Raw genomic sequence first — 12,752 nt, forward strand, 5'->3', positions numbered from 1 at the left:
TGTGAATAGGCCTTGGGGGTGGGGGAAGGAGAGAACCTATAGCTTCCTTCTATGTTGGCATGTAAGAGGGAGGGGGAGAGAGATTTAGGAAGAAGCCAGCTGACCAGGAATAACAGGAGGATGGCAGCCAGTCACAGCCATGGGACAACCACAACCTCCCTCAGTCTGTGGCCTGCTCCGTTCACCATGCATGCTGATGCTGGTGCCATTTCCACAGGCTTCAAAATCCTTTGTGCTTCACGAGCAAATGAGGAACTGAGACGGCTAGAATGTGAACTTCGTCAGGAGGGGATTTGTGAGATTCCTCAAGGCCTGTTGGAACTGGAGGTATTCTGAAATGCAGTTGGAGGAGGAGAGGCCAAGGGAATGTGGACCCCCTGGGCTTTGGGGTTGTGCGGGGAGCTGTACAATTGCAGATCTGATGGGCTGCGAGAGGCATGGCAGGATCACCTTCAGTCCCTTGGGCCAGTCCCCCCCCCCGCCTTTCGTCATCACGTGATGCTGGGTGCTTCTGAGCCCTCTGACTGCCCAAGGACCCATTTGCTCCGCGCAGGGAGGGCGGGCCAAGCACCACCATGGCTTTCACCCCAATCTCTTCTTCCATGGGGGAAGGGGGGAGTATGGAGGACAGGGAATACTCATGACAATCACATTCTAGGGACTGCAAAGTTCTTGTCATATATATTCTCCCAGTAACCCTACAAGGTAGGCCATTATTGGGTGGGGCTATGGCTCAGTGGTAGAGTACATCCTTTAGTCCCAGGTTCAACCCCAGCCATCTCCAGCTCAAGGATCTCAGGTAGCAGGTGATGGGGAACATTTCTGCTCTGAGATCCTGGAGAGACCCTGCCGGTTGCACTTACAGTCCTGGATTAGGCACACCCCTCACCTGAGCGACATCCATCTCCATATTGCAGACAAGAGGCTACAAGATGGTGAGTCGTTTGCTTGGCTCAAGGTAGCAGAGGTGGGATTTTCACCAGACTTCCCAGCTCATTTCTCATGGTCTTTACCACCAGCAGCCGTTCTTGTTTTCTAGACTGAGGACTGAGGCTGAAAAAGTGTGACTGCCCCGAGCCAATCTGGGCTCTCGGGGATAAAATGGGCACCCACCAGGCCCAAGAATGGCACCCAGTGCCGCTGCCCACTCCAAAGGAAGGGGAGAAAGAGAATGAGCGGCTGCCGCCGCCCCCCTGGATCAACTCATGGCACATACACTGCCGCTATCCACACGGCACTTATCGGGTGTTTCTCCTAAGCACTCAGCGCTGTTGGCAGGCTTATCACAGCAAAGCAGGGAGGCATCTTTGAGCAAATAATCACGGACTGAATTTGAGCAGGAGGAGATGCCCCCTTGGCCAGGCGTTATTAGGCCCAAACAATGTCAGCCCCCCGCCTCACCCCCCCAAGGCTGGCGACACGTGCACAGCCACAGCACATGGCTACAGCACATCCACCCAGCCCATGAGCATGTGCTTGGGCAATCCAGGAAACATGCCGCCCTCCTTGCCCTCCTTCGCGGGAGATCAGCCATGAGAAAAGGCCCCAGGCGGCTGGTACTTCCCAGAGCTTCTGGTCAAGGGTCTCTCAGACCCTGGATCTTTGAGTCAGAGGTTCTGGCCAGGGTGAAGGGGCAGAACCCGCTCTTTCGTGGGCGGAAGGGGGCCCCGTCTCCTCCAGGGGCCTCCAGGCTTTCTCTACCTCTTAGGTCTCTCCCTGCAGCCCAGCCCCCACCTCGTTCCCTTACTCAAAGGAGGGCTCACTTCTCCCCTCTGGTGCTGACAAACTGTGCCAACTCCACATTTCAGGCGGCTCCCAGGAGCCGTTGCTGCCATTTTGCACATTCTAGAGATGCCAAGATTCCCTCCCCTCGCCCGTGACAAATGCAAACCTGCCCCAAAATTGTGGGGCACATTCTTCATCCAGGGCCCCTCAAGGGAGTGTCCTTTGACTCTTCTCTTCTGAGGCAGGAAGGAAGGAGCAAAAGAACTGACTGTGTAGGGGCAGCTGGGGGTGAGGGGAGCCTCCCTGACTTTCTGCCCTGCATGACAAGCAGGCCCAGGGACCCCTAAGCCCACCTCTGATGCACGTGGCTGATGCCTTGCAGATTTGGACTAGCCCAGACAAGTCTCTGGAGCAGTTCCAGACAATCATGAAGCCTATAAAGTGACCTTAGCAGGGTGTTTGCAGTGGTCCCAATCCAGAAGCAACTGCACACACTTCCAGCTGTACCATGCCCTGGAGGTGCTGAGCCACGATTAAAAGCAGCAAAAAGGGGAGAGGGGAACGTTTCTTGGTGACCACCGCTATTTTGTTTTGTTCAAAGGGCTGGGTGAGCAGGCAGGGGGCTGCCAGACAGACACACACACATCTCTTAAATCTCTTTATGTTTAAAATGAGTGCCAATTCCTGGGGGTGGGGAAGAGACGTTCTGCCACTGGTCACAGCTGGTATCTCAGGCACTAGCCAACTGCTGCCCAGAGCACCTGGGCAACCACCATCCACACAGCGCCCACGAATGCAAACGTGCTTTAGGGGTGGGGACAACATGTTCCCAGCGTCTCATGCGAGTGAGTTCAGTCCTCTGCACTCCCCACTTGGCGTGAATTGGCGATATCAATCCATGGCCGGCAGGGACAAAAGGTGTTTGTTTTGCAGGCGTGTTTCAGCCAAGAAACATTTGCTGAATTCTTTATGCCTGGCATCTCTCCCTCCTCCCACCATAAGAGGTCAGGAGAACTGAGGGCACTCCCTGAGGCAGGAACAAACAGAACCAACAGGTCAGGGCTGGGCTGGCATTAAAGAGCAGGAAGTCTGGGAACCAAGAGCGGCAGGCAGGCAGGCCCTGCTGCAGCCGTGTGGCGTCCACTGCATCCCCATGCGTTGCCCTGCAAGGCATTCCCATGGGCAAATGAACACCGGGGACAGCAAGCCACCTCAAAGCCCCTTCTCTGCGCCCTCAGCAGCATCCACCTTCCTCCTTGCAGCCCCAGAACACGAACCCAGAGTGGAAACATGTGGACTCGACCAGCCTGGAAGCCCAGTTACACACAACCCCCGCCCAGCACGGGGGGCACCCTCTGTTCTCTTCCACGTGCTGTAGTGCACCTCTCCTGCCTTGCAGGCCCGAAGCGTCCCGCTGCCCATCTTCCAACATTTGCACGGTCAAAGTTTCCTGGCAAACTTGGCACAGCCTCACAGCATGTTTGCTTTTGCTCCCAAAGTCAAACCGCGGGAGTCAACACAAGAGCCGTGTGATGGGGCATCCCGCTCCGGCAAGCCCCTCCTGCCCCCCCCCCCGAGCACCAAGCAGCTGCTGGGAAGCGCCAGGTGACTTCCTCAGCCTGTTCCGAGGGCCCTGGCATCGACCCAGCTTCCACGTTCCTTTCCCTCCTTTCTGGCTTATGGGTTTCGCCACCAGTAGGGCCAGCCGGGCTTCTGACCCTGGGGGGCACGTTTATTTCCTGTAAAGCACTTGTCTGTTATATAGGGTTATATACTGTTTTCCTGTGAACAGTCAAAGCCGTTGACAATTATGGTAACATAACTATAAAAATGTAATAAAATAATCACTAGCCGGCAATAAAACTAGAGCTGCCCTGTCTGGGTCCGCCCCGCGCAAAGGCCGCGGGAGGCGGCGGCCGGGGACGAGCCGGCCTCTGCAGAGCCGCGCTGAAGGCGCCCGTCGAGGGCCAAGAGGAGGGGCTGCCGAGGGCGGCGCCGCTGCCACACTCGAGGCCCCGTGGCGGCTCCCTCGGCGGCGGCGCCCCGCCAGGCGGCCGCCGGGTCCCGGAGGGCCACGCAGCCCTGCGCGAGGCGCCCTCGCCCCCCAGGGCGCGGCTGCGCGGGCGCTGCGCCGCCGGCCGCGCCCTTCGGACGGCCGCAAGCGCCGGCCATCGACCAGGCTCTCCCGCCGGAAAGGCTCCCTGCGCCAAGAACGCCCAGCCAGGCCCTGCCGCAGGCTGCCGCCAGAGAAGGCCGGCAGGCCAGCCGGCGCCGACGCGCGGGCCTCCTCCCGGCGCCCTTCCGCGGAGGCGGCGAAGCGCCCTGTCGGAGCCAGAAGCGGACGCTGCAGGGCAGGAGGGGGCCACGCTTCCGTCCGCGCCTGCCACGGTGCGGGGCAGAAGGCGGAGCCCGGCGCCCGCCCTGGCCGCAAGCCCCTCCGGGCGCCGCGGGGCCCTCCCGAGCAGCGCGCCTCAGTCGGGCGCCGCCGGGCCTAACCTTCCGCCCACGTCCGGCGCTGGGCCGCGGGCGGGCCGCTCCCCTTGCCGGGCGCCCCGGAGGGCGCCCAGCGGGCCCGCCCGGACCCCCGCGCCTCGGCCCGCGCCCGGCGCCGCCCGGCCGGAGGGAGGGAGGGAGGGCCGCCGCTGCGCGCCGGGCCTCCGCAGCCCGCGCGGGGCCAGCATCGGCCGCCGGGCGCCCGCGCGCCCGCCGCGGGAGCGCAGCCCTCCGCCCCCCGCGCGCCGCCCCGGCCGGCCCGCGCGCGCCTCTGATTGGCGGCGGCCGGGAAACGCCGGCGAGGCGCGCCGGGGTGCCCGCGTGCTGCGGGCGCATGCGCGCTGCGGGCGCTCTGGCTCGCGGCCGCCCGGCCCCCGCCGCGCCGCGCCGCGCCGCCTTGCTCTCGGGAGACGGACGCGCCAGCGAGGGCCGGAGGGAGCCGCGCGTGCGGGCCGCCCGGGACCCGGCCGGCAGGTGCGCCGCGCGCGGCCGCTCATCGGGGGCGGGGCGCCGCGCCGGCTCCCGCCCCTCGGGCGCCGGGGCCTCCTGGCGAGCGGGCGGGCGGGGCCGCGGGCGGCGGCGCAGCGCCAGAGCAGCCGCGCCCGGGAGGGCGAGGGCGCCTCGCGCAGGGCCGCCCGGAGCCCAGCGGCCGCCCGCGCGTGGCGCCTCCCGCTGGGGCCGCCCGGAGCGAGGGCGGCCGTGGGGCCTCGCGCGGGAAGCCGGCTGCCGCTGCCTCGCCTCTCGGGGCCTGGGATGCTGGCGGCCCCTCCGCGGGACAGGGCGCTGGCTGCAGGCCCCGCGGCGGCCCCCCGCTCGGCCCCGAGGGCCCGCCGCCCTGGCCCTCCCCGGCGCGTGCCTCCAGCGCAGCGGCTGCGCCCCCGGGCCCGGACTCGCAGTCGCAAACGCGGCTTGTACGAGCCTGCCTTGGAAGGGGGTAGGCGCCGCCCCCGCTCGCCGCGCCTCCCGTGGCTGGGGAAGGGAGCGGGAGGGCGGGCTTGCGCCCATGCCTGGCTTGGGGCTTCCCGGGGCAGCCGCTTGGCCACGGTGGGCATGGAAGGCTGGGCTGCGGCAGCATGCCGGGACCCAAGGGGCCTCTCGGGCGCAGCCTTGTGCTCCCACGCAGGCCGCCCAGGGAGGCCAGCTGCAGCACTCCCGCTCAGTGGGCCCAGCACCCCGAGGCTGGAGGCGGCCACAGCCATCCCAGCTCTGGCGTCACCCTCCATGAGGAGCTGCTGGCTGAGGCCTTTGGTCTGGCCCAGCAGGGCCCTTCTCCTGGCGCGATATTCAATGGTGAGGTCATGGAACGGCCCCAGAAGGGTGCTGCAGCTGTTTCAGACCAAGGTGCCTCCGCTGCAGCACACTCTTTCCCTCAGTGGTCAGCCAGGTGCCCCGGGAAGCCCACAAGCAGAGGGCAGCAGGCAAAGAGCTGTCCCTAGCAGCTGGCCTTCAGGGGCACTTGTGGCCTCTGGATAGGGTGGGCTCCACTCGGCTCTCTCTGACAATCCTCACTGATGGGATTTTCTCCTCCTCCACCACAGCCTCCTCCTTGGGTTTGTCTAGTCCCCCTTCAGGGCCACCTGATCCAGTGGCCATCATTGCCACATCTTACGGCAGCCATAGGCCAATGTGTGTGTGAGGGGTGCAAAGAGGTGCTTAGCCGTACCAAAGGTAGCCTTGGCGATCGGTGCCGCAGACCGCCCTGCCCTGCCCGTCACAGCTGCCCGCCCTCATGTCTCCTCTACCAGAAGGGGGAGTGTGAGCCCGCCCAGGCGTGGCCTGTGGTCGGAGACGTCTTCCCGCTCACTCTGTGCTTGCCTGTTCTAGGCCGTGCCGCCACCGCCACCATGAGTGGGAAATCGCTGCTGCTGAAAGTCCTTCTCCTGGGCGATGGGGGCGTTGGGAAGAGCTCCCTCATGAATCGCTACGTCACCAACAAGTTTGACTCGCAGGCCTTCCACACCATTGGGGTGGAGTTCCTCAACCGGGACCTGGAGGTGGACGGGCGCTTCGTGACCCTCCAGATCTGGGACACGGCAGGGCAGGAGCGCTTCAAGAGCCTGCGGACCCCCTTCTACCGGGGCGCGGACTGCTGCCTGCTGACCTTCAGCGTAGACGACCGGCAGAGCTTTGAGAACCTGGCCCACTGGCAGAAGGAGTTTGTCTGCTACGCCAACGTGAAGGATCCCGACCGCTTCCCCTTCGTGGTGCTGGGCAACAAGGTGGACAAGCGGGAGAGGCAGGTGGCCGCCGAAGAGGCCCAGGCCTGGTGCGTGGAGCACGGCAACTGCCCGTACCTGGAGACGAGCGCCAAGGATGACACCAACGTGGCGGTGGCCTTCGAGGAGGCCGTGCGGCAAGTCCTGGCCGTGGAGGAGCAGCTTGAGCACTGCATGCTGGGCCACACCATCGACCTGCGCACCAGCACCAAGGCAGGGGGGGCGTCATGTTGCTGAGAGCAGCCCGGCGATGGAGGGGGAGGCAGCCAGAGCCGGCCATCCCGCTGGAGAGGCGCAGGGGGGCGAGCATGCCGCAAGAGGGACGGGAGCTGGAAGGAGCCCCCCCCCCCCGCAGCACTCCCAGCAGCCCGCTGAGTCATGCTCCAGGCCTCCTCGTGTTACAGGACCGCGGGAAGAAGCTGCCTCCTGCCGGGTCAGGCTCCTTGTCCTTCTGGCCCAGGTGGCCGCCTCCAACCAGCCGCAGCTCTCCGGGTTTTGAGGCAGAGAACAGCCCCTTTCCAGTCGCCTGCTGCCCAGCTGTTTGCTGTGGAGGTGCCGGGGACTGGAATGGGGGCCTTCGGCCTGCGAAGTGGGTGCCCTGAGCTGCAGCCCCTCCATCAGACGGGCAGCCAGTGCTGCCAGCGGGAGCCGAAGTCTGCAGCCAGCACCACACTGAGTGAGCGAAGTCAGGCACCATCTGCTGCAGCTGCCCTCCAGGATGTTCCCGTCAGAGCGGGGGGCTTTTAAGAGAGCAGCAGGGGAGCCAAGCATGATTCCCCCACCACGCCCTGCCTTGATGAGCTCTGGCAGAGCCACGCCGTGGAGTGACCGCTGCCCCATTGACCACCTGCCCCCCTCTTTGCTCCTCCTCCCCAGGGATCGCTGCTCTCGCTCGACGTCCCTCAGGCGCTTGGCTTTGTGGGAGTCGTGCCCAGAGGAGCTCCCTCTCTGATGGGAAGAGTGTGTGCAGGCTTGGGAGGCAGGGGGAGGAGGGGACTGGGGAGGGAAGACCCCTGGGCCAGGGAGGGGCCCGTATTGGCAGGGTCAGAAAGGGGGCTCAGGCCCTGCTTGCGTTGGGGGGGGGGGCAGAAGGCAGTGCAGGGGTGGGGGTGGCTCTGTGAGCACGGCTGCATGTGATCTGGCTGTTCACCAAGGGTTGGTGGTGGGATCTCTTGTAGATGGAGCAGGGAGAAGCAGAATCCCCGTTGAATTGGCTGCTTTTGCGCTCCGTCCTGTTGTGGGACGCAGCGACTGCAGCGAGCACACCCACGTGGCCCCACTCTGGTCCTTTGGAGAGGCAGAAGCTCCAGGGCTGGGGGAGGGGTACATGGGTGAACACTGCAGCCTGGCTTGGTTGCGCTTGCTGTCGTGGGCCTGAGGCTTCCTGGGCGCAGAGGAGCCCTTTCCTTCCTCTGCCCTTGGCTGTGCTGCCTGCCTCCTAGAGGGCCCTCCTGGCATCGAGGGCTGTCCAGTGGGGGCTTTTGCTGCGCTGTCACAGGCCCATGGCAAGAAAGGGGTGAGGCCCACATGGTGCTTCTCGAGCAGCTCTCTCGGGGCGCGTTCCCACGTTCCTCATCTTTGATGTGAATGGAACCAGTGGGATGCCTCGATGGCCCCATGGCAGCAGAGTTCCTTTGCACTGTGTGGTGTTAAGAACCAAATTTGGGTCTTCAGCTTCAGTTTGGCTGCTAAGGCTCAGGATGGGTGTTGTCCCCGCAAAGGCCCCCCAGCAGCAGGGAGGCCAAGCCGACTTCCCCAGGGAAACACGCGCGTGCATGTGTGTGTGTGGGCAGGGGGCTCTAATACATTCTCCAAGACCTGCTGGTCTGGCCAGGCTAGAGCAGGAAGAGAGCGTGCCAAGCATTTGCCGCTGCCGCCTTGATTCAGCTGGAATCCGAGGCTTCCGTGCAGGTAGGAGTTTTTCATGCATGGACGACCAAGTGGTACCCATAAACTGGCCATCTTGGGTCTTTGGTCCTGGTGTGCCAAGAGCACTCAGGTCACCGCCATTTCCTCCACTCTGTGGTAGTGGAGCAGACATGTCGAATGTTGTGTGTCCTCCAGTTGCACCTGTCCTGGGGGAGCGTGCTGCAGCAAGGCCTAGGGGCTGCAGCCCCTTGGGCCTTGCTAAGCAGCGGCTGCCCTTGCTCGGGAGCTGTGAACTGGATGCCCTCCTCCGCGGCTCTGCCTCTGTCACCAGGTGATGAACGGGCGCCCTCTGCAGGCTCCCCTGGAAATTGCAGCCCATCGTTGCATGGAAAGATGTGTCAGCGGGTGCAAAGCTGCTGCTTGGGGCTTTGGGTTGAATGGGCTCCGCCCCTGGAAGCCTTGAGGGAACCGGTGGGAGACGCATGTGTGGACTTTGAAGACCACAGCCCTGATAGAAGCCTGCCGCCCCACCCCCGGTGTTTCCTTTGTGCTTGGTCATGATGAGCCGCCTGCAAGCCGGTGCGTTGAGCCCCCTCTTTGTAGCTGGGAACCCAGCAAACCTGGCTTCTGAAACGGCCCAAGCATAGATGAGCAAAACCTTTGAACTCCTTGTTGCATAGGCCAAATGGGTGATGCCTTGAGATGCGCAGCAACTGGGCTCTCAGTCCTGTGGCGTTGCTGGCAAAAGGAGCCATTGCTGTGGTGCTGCCTTGGGTATCGGGGACTGTCCTGGAAAACATCCAGGACAGAGACCACATCCAGTCCTGTGAGCTGCACGGTGCATATCCATACCCTGTACAGCCTCAAGCGTCTCCTTCGGGATCTTTAGCAGCTAAAAGATGCTTAACATTTATGTTATGGCCCAATATTTTACTGGGCTGGTGTATTTTAAAATTCATTTTTAATAGGAAAAAAGGGATAAGTGTGGTAAGTGTGAAATCCTGCTGAATCACTTATTTCAAAGCCATTTCCAGATGAGTAGCCACGTTGATCTGTTGCAGCAAAAGTAACAGTCTTGTGGCACCGTAAAGACTAACACATTTGTGATACTGTACACTTTTGTGTCTGCTTCATCAGATGCATTCCCTATCCCCAAGTCCCTCACAACCTTTTGTATATGTGTCTGCCAACTTAAGATAACAGTGCATCTGAAGAATTCACTTCTAGTTCACATATTAAATGTGATAGTTTTTAGGGTGGCACAAGATGTCATTTTGCTGTTTTCATTCCAAAATGCATTGGATGCCCACTGACCGGCTCCAGGGTGTGGGGTGTGCCTTGCAGTGCCCCCTCATGTTCCCAACCCCCTGCGTTTCCTGTCTGCTCCCTCCCCCTCTCTCTGAGGCCCCATCTACATGGAGGCACTTTCTGAGGCGATTATGTTTAAATCCGGATTTTCATGCAATCGGGTTTGCTCTTCCTGGGGCAAATGTAGCCAGTGAAGCAGTGTATACATTTTTTTAAACCCGCTTTTGTGAGGCAAACAGCACCCGAAGCCACATTAATGGGTGGAGTTCCACGAGTAGAACTGGGCGTCACCAGCTGCGTGGGTGTGGGGCAGCAAATGAGCGGAGGCTGACTCCCTCCCCTCCCCTCCCCTCCCCTCCCCTTGCTCATGTGCTCAGTAAGGAGTAGTGGAGGAGAATGAGCCACTTCCGAGCAGACATGTTCAGCCAGCATCCCCCCTTGTGTCCACCCTTCCTCGGCAGGAAGAAGAAGGCTCCTTTGGGGTCAGTCAGCGTTTAAAATCATGACAGCCCTTCATGCCTTCGCTCTTCTGTAAGAGCGGAGATTTAAATCTGGGCTCAAGTGACAGGAAGCCAGATTCCGGCTGAACATCAGGAAAAACTTCCTGTCTGTAAGAGCAATACGACAATGGAACCAATTACCTGGGGAGGTGGTGGGCTCTCCCACACTGGAGGCCTTCAAGACGAGGCTGGACAGCCATCTGTCAGGGATGCTCTGCCTTGGACTCCTGCATTGAGCAGGGGGCTGGACTTGATGGCCTTGTAGGCCCCTTCCAACCCTGCTATTCTATTCTAAACCAAGAGGCTTGTGCCCAGCCCCACTCCTCGCTTGCGTGCTCCATGAAGTGCAATGGAAGAGAATGAGCTACTTCTGAGTAGACCTGTTTAGCCAGCATCCCCCCTTGTGTCCATCTTCTCTTGGCAGGAGTAGGGGTCACTTGGGGGCAATCGCCCTTTAAACTCATTAAACTTGTGTGCACGTATGCTTGTCCAGACATTTAAAAAAGAGCAGGCAGAGGGGTTCTCCTGACCCCTCTCTCCCTCCTACTGATGAAGTGCAATTGACTAGAGTGAGGAACTTCTGAGTGGCAGGACCTTCCCTCCCACCAATCAGCACTGCTCCCCCCAGCCTGCTCCAAAGGCAGCTGAGGTCTCACAGGTTCCCAAACAGCGTTGAAGCCTCCATGACAGGAAAAATCCATCAGAAGATGAGTGTGCAAAAAAAACAGATTTTGCAGCATGAAATCACACTTGCTACAGAGCGGGGCATATGGCATGTGCTACAATCGTCTGGGGGGTGCATTAGAGCCAGAGTCAATGCCCCGTGTAGATGGGGCCAGTGTTTCACAGTGGTCCTGAGCCTTTTGCACTCAAAAGGAGCTAGAAATGTAAAGAGGCAAAACTGACTTGTATTTAAGCCAATAAAGTGTGAACGTATTAAAGGGATGGCAAATTTCTCCTTGTCATTTTGTCCCTAACAAAAGCAAATGGTGCAGGTCCAGGTCAAGCTGCAGCTGGTTAGAACATAAGAGGAGCCCTGCTGGATCACACCAAGGGTCCATCTGGTCCAGCGTTCTGTTCATACAGTGGCCAACCAGCAGTCAACTAGGAACCCACAAGCAGGGCATGAGCACAACAGCACCCTCCCACCCATGTTCCCCAGCAGTGGTGCTCACTGTCTCTGGCACTGGAGATAGCACAGAGCCATCAGGACTAGTTGCCACAGATAGCCTTCTCCTCCAGGTATTTGACCCCCGTTTAAATCCATCCAACTTGGTGGCCATCACTACATTTTGTGGTGGCAAACTCCATAGTTTGACTCTGTGCTGTGTGACGAATTCCTTCTTTTGGTCTATCCTGAATCTCCCACCAATCAGTTTCATGGGAGGACCCCGCTGGGTTCCAGTATCATGGGAGAGGGGTTTCATCAGGTGTCTCTAAACTTGCCTGCAGGTGTATCTAATGGCTGCTCTGTGACAGCTGCAAAAGCTAACAGGAGGGTCTTTGGCTCACTGAGATTCTGCACTTGGGAAGTGGGCTAAGGAGTTGATGGAAGCAGTATGTGCATCACAGACAGTAGGAGTCACCACGTGGGCAGCCTTGCCTTATGGAACAGCCCCCCCCCCCCGGGCTAATGCAGAGCCTGCACATAGTAGGGGTCGGGCTAGATGATCTTCAAGAGCCCCTTCCAACTCTAATTCTAAAGAGGTTTCTGGTGCATGTGGCTTAATTTGAACCAAGGGAGTTAACTTCACATTTCAGCCATGAGGAGGAGACTGAAAAGCAGAGAAGGTGAACAACCTCCACCTCTGGCGAACCCTCTTGGCCAGTGTGGAATTGGGGCCCTTGGCTCCAGGGCGTAGAGCCCACCACGGATGCATTTCAAGGGCAAAAGCCTCTTGGGCATCCCGCTCTCCCTCTCTTTCTGGTCTGAGCTGCTCTGCTTTCTCTGTGCTCTGTCTGGGACGCAAAAGAGAAGTCCGTCTTGCTGTGACCCCTTCACTCCCCTGCTTTGCCCCTGGGTCGATCCGAGAGGGGATGGCTTCATGCCCAGGAAGAAGGTCTTTCTGCTGTCCATCTAAGCCCTCGGACCCCGAGTCTCTTCCCCCTGCCCCAGGCACAAATTCTGCCCAGTTTGGCTGGTGGCAGGATGTCCGGCGCATCCTGACATTCTTGGGGATTGCCACAGGAGTGGACTCCAAGCCGCAGCCTGCAGTCTGAGTAGCTTCTTGTATCGTGGGAAGTGGTCATCCAGAGGCCTGGGAGGGGCTGAGCCTGCACAATAACAGTGTGTTCAAGCCCAACACACCCTGTTCTGTAGAGATGGCCATTTGAGAAAGAGGAGAGGCCACCCCTGGACACATGGAGCTCTGCCTTCAACAGAGGCCAGACCAGTGGTCCGTCTAGTCCAGGATTGCCTCGCCTGGCTGGTAGTAGCCAGTCTCCAGGGCCTGGCTTAGTTCTGCTACCTGTTAGTGCTGGAACTGAACCTGGACCGTCTGAAGGCAAAGCAGGGGCTCTGCCACTGAGTCATCTTTGCCCCCACTGCCCTGGCCCTGCTCCTGCTTACACCAAGAACCCTCCCCCATGCATTCTGTGACAAGTGACCTAGGGCAGCCTCTGGATGGCAGGATGCTGCTCT

The 12,752-nt window shown here is 60.5% G+C and overlaps 1 protein-coding gene across 1 annotated transcript; it reads left to right on the forward strand.

Annotated features, from left to right (window-relative positions):
• Positions 1 to 4,592: 4,592 nt before the first annotated feature.
• RAB9B (RAB9B, member RAS oncogene family) lies at positions 4,593 to 11,055 on the forward strand. The gene is made up of 2 exons (XM_084813387.1): positions 4,593 to 4,692; positions 6,043 to 11,055. The coding sequence occupies exon 2, from the start codon at positions 6,063 to 6,065 to the stop codon at positions 6,669 to 6,671; it is 609 nt and encodes a 202-aa protein (XP_084669513.1). The 5' UTR covers positions 4,593 to 4,692; positions 6,043 to 6,062; the 3' UTR covers positions 6,672 to 11,055.
• The last annotated feature ends 1,697 nt before the right edge of the window (positions 11,056 to 12,752 follow it).

This window comes from Heloderma suspectum, chromosome 9 (genome assembly GCF_057233095.1).
Source record: "Heloderma suspectum isolate Gila_16-S chromosome 9, 16-S_ref, whole genome shotgun sequence".
NCBI classification, from domain to species: Eukaryota; Metazoa; Chordata; class Lepidosauria; order Squamata; family Helodermatidae; genus Heloderma; species Heloderma suspectum.